This window comes from Epinephelus lanceolatus, chromosome 6, assembly GCF_041903045.1.
Source record: "Epinephelus lanceolatus isolate andai-2023 chromosome 6, ASM4190304v1, whole genome shotgun sequence".
NCBI classification, from domain to species: Eukaryota; Metazoa; Chordata; class Actinopteri; order Perciformes; family Serranidae; genus Epinephelus; species Epinephelus lanceolatus.
In genome coordinates, this window is record NC_135739.1 from 42,645,357 (window position 1) to 42,661,726 (window position 16,370).

Below are 16,370 nucleotides of genomic sequence, written 5' to 3' on the forward strand. Positions count from 1 at the left end.
CACCTGCAGATTCTGGCAAAGAAATATGGCCAATTCTTCTTCTACAGTGCTGAATCCTGTCCTTTTGCCATGTGAAGACCTGAGCTGAGGAGGGACCAGAGATGCACCAGGGACCAAAGAGCAGAGATGCACTCATAAATATGACCTTTCAGTCAGACAATCATAACTGTGTAATAATAATAATAATAATAATAGCATGCCTGGGCTAACGAATTAAAGGAAATGGCCACTTTAGAATGAAAATAAAGACAGTACTTACTGACCCTCATGCCGACAAGAAGTCCAGTGTAGTTTTTTAATCCACAAAACTCGTTCGGGGTATTGGAGGATAACAGCTAGCCGGAATAACAGCTACACTTGAAGTGAATGGAACCCACATTTTGAAAATGTAATAAAACTCCGCTAATGCATTTCAAAAACATCAGAACGGCTCGCCCATCGTAATCCAGCATAATTTCTCACCGTGGTCAGTTAGCCTGCCCTGCAGGCGTACTATGTTTACATGGCAACTCGCGCGAGACTCAAGAACTAGCACCACCACTAGCCATCAGCTAGTGATAAATTAAAGCCACCTTTCTGTTTACATTCAGTTTACATCATCTTCTTCTTCTAACAGGTATTTCCATATGTTGTGTGAGAGAAGATCACAACATAAACATCATCAACATAAATCTGACCGACTGAAACAATGGAAAACGACGAGCTCTCCATCCTGGAGAGAATTTGGTTGGAAGAATGTCATGCATTACTTTTGTACTCCTGCCCAGAAAAAATCTTTACAAAACCAAATGGACTGTTGGCGACTGTGTGGGAACAAAGCAGCAAACCACTTCCATGTTCTCTAGTTTCGCAGACCGGGCGAGGCGGAGGTGCAGCGCACCTGTGCTTCGCCAACTGGGTGTGGCCAGGTGGAATTTGCAAATTTGGCACACCGTGCGCACTGGCGCAGCTACTCCTCTTTCCCACCTCCGTCCCTCCTACCTGCGCGAGTCGGAAAGAGGGAGGAGAGAAGGCGTGGAGTGGGTTTTACACACATCACACCAATCAAATGAGCCCCTCTCCTCGCCCTTAAATGCACCGCGCGAAGGCGTAATGAGAGTTTACTTAATTCGCCATGGCAGAAGAGAGCAGCAGCGTCAGACGGCCAAACTTCTCCCAGGAGGAAACTGATGTTTTGGTCCGGGAGGTCCAAGCTCGCAGTGTCCGATTATACGGAACTGCGAGCAGACCTCCACGGGCTGATGATGCAAAGGTAGCCTGGGAGGAGGTCACCACAATTGTAAATCAATGTTGCGTTTCTCTCGTGCGCGAACGCTCTCTCTTTCTCTCTCGTAGTCTAAGATGACAGATGCTGAATATATACTCCCTATCTGATGCTGTGGCTGTTTGTGGTTGGCTGAGAGGGATGTGAACTCATTAGCTTGCAGCTGTGTTAATCAGATCAGGTTGGGTTTCCATTACGCGTGCCAAACGTGCCAAACGGTGCCAATCCCCTTTGATCTGACATCAGATGTGACGGGACAGTCGATATAGAGATACATTTATGTGCTGATTGCAGGTAGTTGCATTGAATAGTGGTTTTTGTGGGTATTTATTGCATTGTTAATGTGCCTGATATTCTGGAAACCTGCCTGTGAGGTTTTGGTGACATGTGCACACTGTCCGCCGGTCAGCCAAACTTCCACTTACACCGGCTGCGCTCCCCCTGCGCTGACAGTAGACCTGGTTTCAGCTGGCGAGCTTTTAGCGCACCTTTGGTGAAGCCTTTTGGCACGAAACTGTCACTGCGCCAAGCTGGATCTGTCGACACCTCCCCCTGCTGCGCCGGCACACCCACCTCAGTGCACCTCGGTCTGCCAAACTACCAAACTGAGCGTGCCTCGGGTTGCGCTGCTCGAAACTAGCTCTGCGCGGGGTTCGCCACCCTGCGCCGTGCCGGGAAACTAGAGCCCCATATCTTCTGGGGGTGCCCTTTGGTTGCTTCCTTTTGGACTAAAATTCATGGCATTCTTGAAACGGTTTTCTCAACCAAAATAACCTTTAATTTTGAACTGATGTACCTGATTAGTCTGGAGGAACTTGAATGGAGAAAAAAGGATAATTATCTGCTAAGAATACTATTGGTGGCATGTAAAAAAAATCCTTAACCAAGAAATGACTGAAAAAAGAAATGCCTAGTGTTGATTGGAATGACTTGGTTCATAATGGAGAGACTGACTTTCAGTCTGAGAACCCAGGACATTTTTACTGAGAACTGGACAAAATGGCTGGTTTATGTCTCAAACATTAGACTTGACTTTGTCTGATAAGTAGCCTACTAGAAACCCTGTGATGTGACTTTTAGCCCCACCCACTGTACTTTTATGTTTTTATTTATTATTTGTTATGTTTATCTTTTTTCCTTTTCTGCTTACGGTCTTCATGTTCAGTTGGTTTTGGATTTTGTTAACATTTTATACTGCTTCTATAAACCAATAAAAAGAAAATTACACAAAAAAAAAAAACATGTTAGAAGTTATTAAACCTGTAGAAGTTGTCAAGTGAAACCAGGGATGTTATATATCTGTGTAATAGAACATCTAAGAATAATATCTAAAGGTGTTCAGGTGTCTTTACAATGAAATTAACAAAAATTATAAATGACAACGTTCCACTCAAAATGCTAATATGAAAGAGCCTATTGAGACATCTTTCTCCAGTGGACACAGAAAAACATTCAAGAGCACTATCAATGAGGTAAAATTGGAGTGTTCCCTGAGAACCTGAAAAAGCCTATTGAGATGCCTCCCTCCAGTGGACAGGGAAAAGCTTTCCAAAGACAGCCTCAGAAAGGTAAAACTGGAGTTTTAGATAGCACATGAGAGACCTTCTTCCAAGGTGTGAAGGTGTCTCTATAATGACAATAACAGAAATTATCAATGAAAAATTAAAAAAGACCATTGAGATGCTTCTTTCCAGTGGACAGAGAACAACTTTCCAATACATCCTCAGCAGTACTGGGAACATTACTTTAAAAAGTAATTAGTTATCGTTACTCGTTACTTTCCCCCAAAAGTAACTGAGTTAGTAACTGAGTTACTGCACTATAAAAGTAACTATAGCGTTACTTTTTTATAAAATGCTCAAATATGTCAAATTGCTTGCCCCCTTATTGGAACTGCATGTAATGAAACTCAACTGTATGTTATGAAACTCAACACTGAATATATTAAATGAATGAAATTGACGCTTAATAGAATAAATTATTATTATAAAACATTGTACACTTATCTACACTACACTGCATTGTTGTGTGGGACAACGTAACAGACACAGACAAACACCAGGGCTATGAAAAATTTCACACAGAATCTGAATCTGCACACTGCCTTTGAATCTTCCCCCTCTTGAAGTCGAATCTTTTAATCCCCTCTCTTTCTACAAATCTTTATTGTATTCTCTCCATATTTCACCCACTTGTTAAAGAAATAGTTAAAGAACCTCCATTAATCGTGCAGTTTAAATGTGAAAAGTCTCATTGACTGACTGTCATCTGTGTGTATGCGGAGAAGGTGTGTGGCGGAGGGAGCGGAGCTGTTGAAACACCCTGCAGTCCGACATACTATCATGCGTTAAAATAACTTATTAGATGGATATATATAGAGAAAGGCGAAGTTTAGAGAGCAAGCCCACATAAGCAACTCCAAACAAGCCCAAAGTCATGGCTAATGAGTGGACCTGGCAACCCTGCGTGTGTGCTTGTGAATACCCGCCCTGCTTAGCCTCTGAGTAAGGCCTGGAATTTTGTCATTTTAGGGGCAAGGCCACTTGGCCTTTCATGTTGTCAATTTTTTGAGGGCACAAAGGCCACAAGCCAGGGCAGCAAGGCCATAAAATAAAACAATGATTTTAAGTCCATGTCCATAATGAATTTAATTTAAGGACTAAGGATGTATAACTATCTGTGAAATGAATAAATAAAACAAGCTCAAGTAATAATAATGAGTATAATAAGTAATAATGTGATTTATTTAATAGCACTAATAAACCCAATGTGTTTTAAATATAGAACAACCAGGTTTATGTATTTATAAGCAAACAATCTTAAATATTAGGCCTAAATATTTTTTTAGTGTACATGATAAACTGATTCACTGAACAAGACTAGCTTACAATTATTTTTGATGTGTTGTTAGATAGCTAACAAACAAACAAACTACAGCAGGGCTATTCAATTACTATTTCAACTGGGCCACATTTCAAAACCAGATAATGGCAATGGGCCACATTTTTAGCAGCGTGCAACCGATCCACTTTTTTTTTTGCATACATATATGTATTTATATATACAGGCATGGCCCTCCTCAACATGATGCAGAAACAGACTAAAAAAAGATCTATCAATGCACAGAAGTATAATAAGTGACATTAACAGTATCTAATAACACACACTATCTCTCTACCAGCATCTCCCTCTCTACCCTCCACACACACACATGCACACACCTCACCTCCTGATGCTTTCCTTATAGGTCAGTTACACAGGATATAGTTTTATACAGTCCATGGCAGCAACAGTCATGTTTACAACAACAGAGTCACTATTTTAAACCCAATAATATCCAGAGGTACTTACTCAGTTACACTTAAATTGTACTTTTCAGAGTAGTTTTAATGCAAAATACTTTTTACTTTTACTTGAGTTATATTGTTTTAAAGCAATATATATATATGTACAGTATATATAAGAATATATTTGTGTTTCTTGTGCCTTGATTTATGTTATGTTTGTAAAGATTTAATTTATTTTTGTTTTAGTTAAAGGGGTATCGTTTAAAATACATGAATTTGCAGATTATTATTTTTGATTGATTGATTACGTTCATATTCTTTTTTTACAAATAAATCAGATGTTACTCAACAGTTACTCAGTACTTGAGTAGTTTTTTCACCAAATACTCTTTTACTCTTACTCAAGTAATTATTTGGATGACTAATTTTTACTTTTACTTGAGTAATATTGTTCTAAAGTATCAGTACTCTTACTTGAGTACAATATTTGGCTACTCTACCCACCTCTGATAATATCTCACTGGAATATAAATATTCCTCCTGACATCGCAATACTGAGTGAAGAAAGTCACGTTATCTCAGCATGAAGACAAACATCAGTATCAGTCATTCATCCTGCTCTCTGTCCCTCCTCTACAGAGGACACTCACTGTCTGCAGGTCGGCTGCCTCCGGTGCATGTTCAGATAAAGAGTTAGCCTACATACAGACAGCTTTCATTTAGTTTGTCTTTAACACTTTGCTGGTAGTCTCGTGAGCGCAATGTGCTCAACGTATTGATAAAGTATTGGCTTGGCTGGCAGAGGTTTTATCACACTTACTTACAGTAACAAGTGTAGTTGTTGTCAGCTAGAGTAATCTTGAAGTTATATTCCCTTCATCTGCACCGTGGCCTCTCTGCTGATGTCTGACTGAACTCTGTTGTGTGTGTATGTGTGTGTGTGTGTGTGTGTGTGTGTGTGTGTGTGTGTGTGTGCGCGCGCGTGAGGTCAGCCCTGACATGCAGAGAGCAGGAGAGAGGCTGCAGAATGATGATACATCAATCAATCAATCAATCAATCAATCAATTTTATTTATAAAGCCCAATATCACAAATCACAATTAGCCTCACAGGGCTTTACAGCATATGACATCCCTTTGTCCTAAGGACCCTTGCAGCCAGGGGCGAAAATCCCATTTCATAGTTGGAGGGGACAATAAACAGTAAAAATTTAGAGAATAATTCCAGGGGGGGTCAAGGAAAAAAAGTTGTAGCCTGTCTTTTATACAGCATCTTTTACCGCAGTTTGAAGCTTTGATCTTCTCTCTATCTCTCCAACAGGCAGAGTGAATGTCTATATTAACTAAACTAAAACTACAACTAAACATTTCCTGCAATTAAACTGGTAAACTGGTTTATAAACAGTGTGCTGTGAGATCTGCTGCTGCGCACCTCACAACCGTGCGTAATAGTCGCGCGTAATGACCGCTCCTCGTCTGCATGTCTTTGATGTTTGTCTCACTGACAGGAGGAGAGCCTACAGACAGGTACCCATTAGCTACGCTCCGTCACAACCATGTGTAATAGTCGCGCGTAATGACTGCTCCTCGTCTGCACGTCTTTCATGTTTGTCTCACTGACAGGTGGAGAGCCTACAGACAGGTACCCATTAGCTACGCTCCGTCACAACCGTGCGTAATAGTCGTGCGTAATGACCGCTCCTTGTCTGCACGTCTTTGATGTTTGTCTCACTGACAGGAGGGGAGCCTACAGACAGGTATCCATATGAGCCACTCCGCCACAACCGTGCATAATAGTTGCGCGTAATGACCGCTCCTTGTCCGTTAGACTGCACGTCATTCATGTTTGTCTCACTGACAGGTGGAGAGCCTTCAGACAGGTACCCATTAGCTACGAGCCGCTCCGCCACTGACTGCTCTTGTCCTGTCCTCTCCCTCTTCTTTCTCTCCTGTCCTCTCTGACTATCACTAAACTCTGAGCTTAATCATTAGCTTTTAGCTTAGCAGCACTCGTAATTGAGTAGGCTTTTGAACAATGCAGGAGAAATGTTGCAGACAGTTATATTATCAGCCTGGGCCTGGGGCTTGTAACAGTAAATGGGATGTGTTGTAACTTGTGTAAGTTAAACTGTGTCTGTGTGAGTGAACATCTTACCCTGTGATGCGCAATGTGGGCAGCGGGTCCAGCCACACGCTGCTACTGCTGCCAAGCAGCCCCGCCCGTTGGAAAGAGTGTGGGATATACCACTACTAGGAATGGGAGGGGGGGGCCTAAATCTTTTAAGATTTAAATAGCACATTCTTGCGCGATTATAATGATCACCGCTTACATTGTGCTTTCAATAAATACTACTGCATTGTTCAAAAATTATTAATTGTCTCTCAAATGATTCTAGGGGGGTACAGCTTTACTGAAGGGGGAGTCATGTCCCCCCTGTCCCCCCTGGGATTTCCACCCCTGCTCGCAGCGGATAAGGAAAAACTCCCCCAAAAAAACCCTTTAACGGGGGAAAAAATGGTAGACACCTCAGGAAGACCAACTGAGGAGGGATCCCTCTTCCAGGACGGACAGACGTGCAATAGATGTTGTACAGAACAGATCAGCATGTTAATTAACAGTAATCCGTATGTCCATATGTATGATACATGAAACCGAAACTTTAAAAAGTAACGCCGATAATGGCGGAGCTTACTATTATTATGGTCTTGATTAAACGTGCCTTGGGTTGCGTTTGATGAAGTCTCCTGGTTGGTTGGTGATAGACTGGTCAAACTGTCGTTATAGGGAATACTCCAAGTTTTCCTCAGTGAGGTAAACTCAGGAGTATTACCTGGGAGGAACATACAAGAGAGACCTTCTTCCAAGGCCTGCAGGAGTCATCAATGTGAAAATAGCATAAATGACTCAAGTAAAAATTAACTTGAAAAAGCCTATTGAGACACCTCTCTCCAGTGGACAGGGAAAATCTTTCCAATGCATCCTAAGTGAGGTCAAATTGGAGTATTTCCTGGGACAATAGCACAGGAGAGACCTTCTTCCAAGGTGTTCAGGTGTCTTTACAATGACAATAACAGAAATTTTAAATGAAAAATTTGAATTTGAAAAGCCTATTAACATGCCTCTCTCCAGTGGACAGGGAAAAACTTTCCAATACATTAACAGTGAAGTAAAATTGGAGCATTCCCTCGGAGAATAGCACAGGAGAGACCTTATTCCAAGATGTTCAGTTCAACTCAAAACTCAAAAATTAACTTGAAAAAGCCTATTGACACACCTCTCTCCAGTGGACAGAGAGCACTTTCCAAAAACCCTTTTAGTGAGATAAAATTGGGGCACCAAAGGGCATTACTCAGTTAATGAATACATATATATGTCACTAAGAGAGGTGTGTAGATAACATAAGAATTTTTGCATTGAACAGTTGAAAAAGTCAGGTAGCTTTCAGAACTAACTTAGCTTTGGAGCTGGAATGTCTGCACCAACAGTTTCCATGACTTCCATCTACGAGCCATTGATCGCAAAGAGCCCATTTTATTATGGTCTTGCTGTTTCGCACCTTCTGAACTCCTAGGTAAAAGCAAGTCATCTTACATACAAAGGCACACTGATATCAACACAAATGCACTTAAGCAGAGTTGAGAGAGTGAGTTGGGTGAAAACACAGACAATGAGATATGGGATGAGACACCTCTCTCCAGTGGACAAGTGACATGTTTCAAAAACACTATCCATGAGGTCGAGCTGGAGCGTTCCCTGGAAAGACAGTGCAAGAAAGACCTTCTTCCACGATGTGCAGTGGAGCATTTTCTATGCTCCAAGCAATGAACGCTGCTGTCAAACAACTTTCTGACTGCCATTTAACATTAACTAAGCTGCCACAGCATTTGCAAAACCTAGCTAAACCAGCTAATCAGCTAAAAAAAGCTATTCAGGTCAGTTTTTTCTTGAAAGTCATATTTTTTTGCTGTGAAAAATGGCAGTTGATGTCAAATAACTACTGTGATTAAAGATACCTGCTGAAATAATTTGCAAAACCTGAATAACCAGTCACCAAAAGATAATCATTAATCATGTCAGACAGCCTATTAATGCAGTCAAAATGTGGGAAAAAAGGCATCTTCTTCCTCTTCCACGAATGATGGACATTCACCCATCTCTCTCTTGATTGTCCATAAGTATCAGAAAGTTTACAAAAAAAAATCTCCAGTCACGACAAAATATCTCACATCCAACCCATAGACTGTAACCCAAACAACCGTGTGTCTGCCAAGTGATAGCCTATTTACTAGACTGGACTGGACTGTAGAATGTGACATCAAATTAGAATACATACACCCCGCCCCCAACACACACACACACACACGCACGCATGCCATTTAGTACTGGTAATATTAGCATTGGGATGAGCACCAAGTATCAGACAAACTCAACATTTCTTGAGAAACGTTGTAGTTTGCTCTGGTACTTGGATTCCCTTGCTTGTCAGTTCATACATGAAGTTGTCTGATTCTCGTCTGACACTTCCCGTGTGTTGTCATGAGTTTCATCCCACAGTCACAGTGGTGGATGTCTCCAAGTAGTTCTTAAGTGGCGTGTGAATGGGAGTGTCTGTGTTTCTGTGGTCACACTGTGATGCATTGAAGACATGTCCAGGGTGCCCCAGAGCGTGCTAGGACTGGCTGCCATCCCCCAAAACCTGACAGAGTAATACAAATGTACTACCTGGAATCTCTGGTGATCCATGTATGACCAAAACGAATTCCATACGCACAGTCTTTTTCATTTAACGCGAATGCATCGCCACTTGAAACATGCAGTGCGCGTTCCCTTTCGAATCAAGTTAGCTAAAATTGGCAATATGAGTACCGGAAGTCATTGAATGTTAACTTCAAAATAACATCGTTAAGGTAAACATTTGTGGTTTTGTGGTTTCGTTAGGTTTTTTCTTGTGTGTTTATGGTTCAGTATAGAATATATTAAGATACTTTTTGGCTTTTCTTCGTAGTAATATCCTTTTGTGTTTTATTTTTGCTTGTTTTAGAGCTGTATAGTTTTTATTTGGGATTTTTTTGTTTTGTTTTATGTTGTCTGTAACATATGTTGTTGCCTGTCTCAGGTATGACATTATTTAAAAAGAGATTTTTAATCTCAAGAGGTTTTCTGGTTAAATAAAAGTAAAATTTAAAAAACAGTTGCATTTTTGTCTTGGTGATTGTATGAGGAGAGTGCAGAACATGTTAGTACTTTACCCTTGGATGACACAATTACTTTTTAACCTGAACATCCATGGTGCTGCTATGAGAAAAAAAATATCATGATAGAGAACATCTTGGAGCTCACAAGTTGCCATGTGTTTGAGTTATTTTATATTAACTTACATGTAGGTATACAGGTATTAAGGTATGCAACAAGTATGTAACATGGTTTTAATAAAATACACTTGTCATGACAGACTGACATGAATGGTATCAAAGTAAGTAGGCTAACATCAAGAAACTGTAGCCCCTTTTACACTGCCAGATTTTCGGCAAATGTTGGGCCATTTTGCCGGCAAGCTGTGAGCGTTTAGACACACAGAGCCGGATTGGCAAGTTGATCCAAGGTGCCTAATTTTCCACCTCGTAGTGTAGACATATTGGCGGAACCTTTTTGGTTTAAAAAGAACAAGGCACCTGCCCGCCACGGGAGAGGCTGTTGATGACTTGTGGGAGGAGCTGTTACTTACTTTGTAAAAGAAATTTTCAAAAGGAGCATGGGTGGATTATGAGAAAAGGGGCCCCTGGGCACAGATATGCAAAGGGCCCCACCACCTCTCCTATAACAAGACACAGACTTTGTTATGATTTTGCATCTCTTTGTAGTCTTTATTTATGTTCTTGTGGGTTTGTGTCTCTTTATGGTCATTTTGAGTGTCTTCCTGATCGACATGTTTATTTGTCATTTGACATTTTGCAAATGAAAGCCTGGGTACTTCCTGACACTTTTGGCACTTGGACCTGTTGGGCCTGTTTAGTCACCATCCAATCACACAGAAAGCATTTTAGCAGCTGGAGGTGGCTTTTTGTAATTGTTTTTAATGAGAATGAAGCTTTTTGCTCACAGTTTTTGTGTTGCTATGTGCCTAGAGTGTCTGCGCTCTGGGCGCCTGGCATTTTTGCTGGAGCGCTCTGAACTCCTCAAGTGAAACTATTTAAACTCAGAGTATGAAAACACCCCACATTATCTCAGCTTTTTTTCAATTGTCCAATCAGATGATTTATGGGGGGGCCTTCTGTGGTGGTAGCAACAACAAGTTTACAATTGGTAAACAATAGAGGAGAAACTCAATCGCTTGGCAGGATTAATTAAAAGGATTAATTTAAGGTTAATATTGATTTTTGTTATGCTAGGCAGGCTGTCAAACTGCCCCTGAGTCATTGTAAAATATGCCTGGAAATGGCCATCATGGGGGGAAGCTCCTGGACCAACAGGAAGTATTCCCCATGATCCACCCTCTTTTTTAATTTCTTGTACCCACACATATTTCTGTTTTCTCTGTGCCCAACAAACTATTTACTGACAGCCTATCACCCTCAATCTGAGCTAGAGCAACTACCTTCTGTCTGTCCATTTTAGGAACTGGATATTAATTACTGTGAAATAAATTAATATTTTATTTAAATGGTAGATCGATTACACAGGAAGGTTAGGGTAGGCGCAGCAAACAATTTTTTTTACTAGTGGCATAGAATTTTTAAAAAAGAAAAGTGCAGTGCAGTGCGCCTTGCGTTTTGTAACCTGCAAATTGCTTTCTGTGTTCAGGGCTTGATCCATCCATGTTTGACAGAGACATGGACCAAGAGAGGAAGTGTAGGGGGCTCACAGAGACTGTTTATGCATAGGGCCCAGAATTTGGTGCTACGCCCCTGTAGCTTTGCTCTGCAAGGCGTTTAATGACTGGTTGTGATTTATCTGCTAGGTCTACATAAAAATGTTTAATTTAGATGTACTAATTTGTTATTTTGTAACGTTTTATTTTTTTTATCAGTCATGTATACAGACTACGAATGCTTGGCATTAAAACAGTACCTCATTTATATATTCTGGGGATATTTCCAAATTAAGTGCCACATTAACGCAATAGGTGAGAAGCTTTTATTGTGAAGGTACTGACCGGACGTGGTATTTGTCATTGTTGATACCTTGACGCAGGTCTGGAAGGAGTGACTCGTTGACTGCGGCGACCGCAATTTCGGCAACATGGGAGCCGTTGTGGGATTTATTCTGAACGGATTTTAAGAACCGTCGGGAAAATGGCAGAGAGGTGAGTCTGACAGCACACATGCTGTATTTTTCTCCAGGTAGCGCTTTTATTCGATGCCTCATTTGAGAGCAGAGGGGGGTAGCCAACCCAGCGACAAGGCTAACAGCGGTTCGTTCAGTCGCTGTGCTGAAGCGGGTGTTAGCTAGCTCACCACTTATTCGCTCACACGATTTAACAATTTTTACAATGAAAAACACATCTGTGAATTATGGCTTGTTTTCTTTCCGCTCACCGGGTTGTTGGTTGTTGGCTCGGGCATTTTACTCTGGATATTTGTCAAGGTGGAAGGAGCGGTACAAGGAGGCTGTGTATGATGGTGCTGCTGTTGCACCTGTCGGTTTAAATTGCCGTCTCTTTGCTGGAATGCAGCTAACCTGCTCTTTTAGCTGGATGCTAGCAGTAAACCTACCTATGCACCCAGTATTTATGAGGGCTGAGGCTCGGCTAGCTAGGTTATCCCAATCCTCCTTCGCAGCATCCCTCATCCTCATGATGGATGGAGGCGCCTCCCATGAGAGGAGGCTCTGGAAATGGAGAAGTGTGGCACCATCCTGTTACCTCTCTAACACCATCTTATTTAGCCCTGTAGCTGTCAAGATACAGAGAATCCCTGAATTACCATTCTGGCCTTAATGAGGGGCAGATCTATATAAACTTGCTTAGTGGCAAAATCACGTATTTTACACAACACATACCTTAAAGGGGAACGTCACTCATTTTCAAAATTCATACATGTTATTCCTCTGCTCCAAGACAGTCCAAAATAATAGCAAAAATGAACAAATCTCTCCCAAATTCCCAAACCAGAGTGTTAAAACGCAAATGTGTAAAGTGTGAAGGGTATAAAGTCTGGAGCTGCTCCATAGATAATGAAGATGACACTGAGAACAGCCAGGGGAATGTTCTGAGTATAAGGGTAGATTTTCTGTTTCAGAACTGAGAACACTACAACAGAATAAAGCTCATTTGGGTATTAGAAGAAAACAAACATTCTGTGGGTCCACAAAATCAGGCTTCCATTCATTGTCTATGGAGCAGCTCCACACTTTATACCCTGTGACATCACAAGTTTGAGACTTGCTTCTCTGGTTTCTGGCTTTGAGAGAGCTCATGTTCACAAATATTTATGAACTTTTCAAAGGCCATGGAAATAACATATTGGAGTTCTCAATTTAGCTGGTGTTCCCCTTTAACAGCCACTTTTGAATCAGTTGTTCCCTGTGGGAAAATCATCCATATGATTGATTTAAATTGAGTTTGGTGTTTCAGCAAAAGTAACATCACTTACTGAAGTGGCTGGGGTGTTACTTTTTTTGACCCTCTCCAAAGCTACAAATATTTTTCCTTAAGTCTCCCTGAGTGACTGGTGGAAAATGTATGACCCTCCCTCCACCAAAAAATTAGTTATTAGATGTTTAAGATTTACCTTTCGATGTTTGAAAGTTCAAAGTTGAAGTCGAAATCCTGGAGTTTTTGCTCTTGTTTTGCATGATGGTTAGTTTGTGCAAACGGTTTGTTTTTGACCAAATTTTAAATGAGACATAGAATAAAGTGATTTTGATCAACTATCACTATTTTAAAGCTTAGATGTGGTTATTTTTTGTTTTTACTGAGTGAAGCGTTTGCTGCACATGATGTGTCCAAAGACTGTGAAATTCGAAAATCCAACGATAATTTATGTTTCTATAGTTTCTGGCTATGACAAATGAAGTCATTTTGCTGATTTTGAAAGAAAACATGCTTTCCAAACCGTGAGTTTGGAAGGCATGTTTTCTTTAAAAAACGGTGGTAAAATAAATACAAAATACATCCATTTAAATTTGCATGCCCCTCCCTAAGCCAAAATAAAAAACGTAGTGCTTAAAAAAATTATTTGACATGTCTCCTCCTTTTTGGACCACCCCCTCCTCCCTCATAAATAATGAACAGTACCAAAATCTAGCCTCTTTAACCCTGTGTTCTGTAGCAGCACAGAGCATAAGATGGAAAAAGTAAATTTTTTTAGATTAAGCATGTCTTTAAAGTGTGGGTGTGGGCTGCATCTTGAATACAGACAATGGCAGCTTCTTTCCACCAGCAAGCAAGCTCATAAGCGTGAGTTAATAATTGATGCCTGTTAAAATTGTGCTGCAGGGGTCATTCGGCCTCTTGTAAATCACTACTGCAGGTCTGGCCTGTGGGCTTTGGAGCATTATACAAATCCAGGCATGTTTGTCAGAGTCTTATAACACAGATCAGAGGCTTAGTTCACTCAACCCATTGATCTGGTCAAAATGCACCATCATCATTCACAAGTGCAGTAATAATTGATGACTGATAAGATAGCATTTGGTCTTGGGTCAAGATATTATCAGCTTGGAGGGTGCGCTGCAGAATTTATGGCTCCTGAGTGTCCTGAAATTCAGTTTTGTACTCCTTTCACTTATCTAATAGACTGGTGAATCTTTTCTCAAGTGCAGCACAGTACAGTTAGCTGTTGCCCTCATTGCTTGCTGCAGCTTTGGAGTGACCATCCTCTGCTAGACCAGCAGCTTCTCCCTTAATGGTGACAACAGTAGGGGGTGGCCTGAGACAAGGATATAAAATTAAAAATCAACTCAAGAACTAAAATTCTGCCTGATATTTGTAGAAAGGGTGAGTCTCACCATCATCATCCTTCTGCCTTCTTTTCTGGGCCTGATGGTCTACCTTTACCTCTGCTAGCCTACCACCTGGCTTGGATCTGACTGCCATGACCTCAACAGTCACAAGGAAATTTTCTATCCTACTCAGCCTGTAAAACATTTTCCCTTGAAATATGAATAATATTTTTGAAGAGGAGAAAAAAACATGATAAGATCAGAAAAAAATCATACTCTGACAATAAAAAAACAAAAAAACAATATACAGTCGCTTCAGCCTTACCTGGGGCAAGATGACATAGTTCCTCTGAATGAGAAGGCGAAATTTGCTGATGCCATCAACCAGGTCAGAGAAAGAAAGTGATAGAAAGCTACAAAGTTTCCATCTCCTATCATCGTTTTTATCTGCAGGACATAACCAACATTTCAGTAATGCTTAGGGGTGTAACGGTACACAAAAATCACGGTTCGGTACGTACCTCGGTACACAAGTCACGGTCCGTTTTTTTTTTCGGTACAGTAATGAAAAAAAATAAACAACTATTAAATATCTTTTACTTATTGGTAACCTTATTAAAACATACCACCACAGCAGTTAACACAATTTTTGAAAGAAACAAATATATATAAAATCCTGCTTTTTCACATTGTTTGAATGAAAATAGAAATATAGAAGTGCAAAATAAAATCCTGCTGTTTTTTTAACACATTTTTTGAATGAAAACTATAAATATACATTTCTGCTTAAACAGTTTTACTCAGTTAAAATAAAAAGTATAATGCAGCTAGTCAGCTTTAAAGCCTGCTCAGATTCAGTTTTACTAGGAACTTACTTAGCTTTCCCACTTTGTTAAAGTGCAGTAAACAAAACATGCTTATATCTAAAGTGCAGCTTAAACAATTTTACTCAACTCCAATGGCGTTGATTATTGCTTTAGTGCGATGGTCAGGGAAACGCTCTTTCTTTTTAAACGACGACGATATCGTAGTTTGCACCAGATTACTTTTTCTAGTCGTGCCGGTTAACGTTCAAACTCAGGTGGTATCACTTTAGATGCGTTAGCATGTTAGACGTGTTTCCAAGTACATACCCGACCGCTGTTCTGCAGTGTCGGCACACTGCTTTTGTCTTGTCCACTTGTTTATTTCCATCTTCGTATTTTACCCTGAAACCGAAGTGTTCCCAAACGGAGGACTTAAGGTTTGCGGGTGGGTCTTCAGGTTTGTCAAGCTCACTTGCCATGTTGTCAAAATGCGAGAATGCGCTGCACAAAGTGAAAGCGGAGATTTACGGTCGGACTCAGTCCGTCACTCAATTATGTCCGTCGGGGAACTAGATATTTTAAATGGTTCGGCTTGCAAAAACGGAATTTAAATAAAACAAAATAGAATAAAATAAAATAATATCCTGCGCCCAATAATTCGGTACAGGGTCGTGCCGAACCGAAAGTTGCGTACCGAACGGTTTGACACAAATACATGTACCGTTACGGCCCTAGTAATGTTTATAGTAGAGATGTACCGATACCAGTTTTTCCTTCCCGATACCAATTCCGATCCCTGAACCTTAGGTATCTGCTGATACCGAGTACTGATCCAATACCAGCACGTAAAATAAAAATGGATGGGATATGAACTGTTGTATGTCTCAACTCTAGGGCTGTAGTCTCCTGGTCGACTAGTTGATTATTTGGTCGCTATGCTCTCGTCTGACCAAATTCTCATTGGTCGAATAATCGCCGTGTTACTTTCATAAGAAGAAAAGTGCTACATCAGTAGCTTTCCAGGATTAATCCATTATTTCCTGCAGCGGGGGGACAGGCTAAGTTACCTATGAAAATGGGGTAGTTTTCAAAACACCCCCGTTGTTGACAGAAAGTTGAACTCGCCTACCC

The 16,370-nt window shown here is 40.7% G+C and overlaps 1 protein-coding gene across 1 annotated transcript in view; it reads left to right on the top strand.

The window, feature by feature from the left end:
- The first annotated feature begins 11,731 nt into the window (after positions 1 to 11,731).
- Positions 11,732 to 16,370, top strand: part of arhgap39 (Rho GTPase activating protein 39) — a 242,489-nt gene continuing 237,850 nt past the window's right edge. The window contains exon 1 of the mRNA XM_078169082.1: positions 11,732 to 11,854. Coding sequence (XP_078025208.1) covers positions 11,844 to 11,854 — 11 coding nt within the window. The 5' untranslated portion in view covers positions 11,732 to 11,843. The remainder of the gene's footprint in view (positions 11,855 to 16,370) is intronic.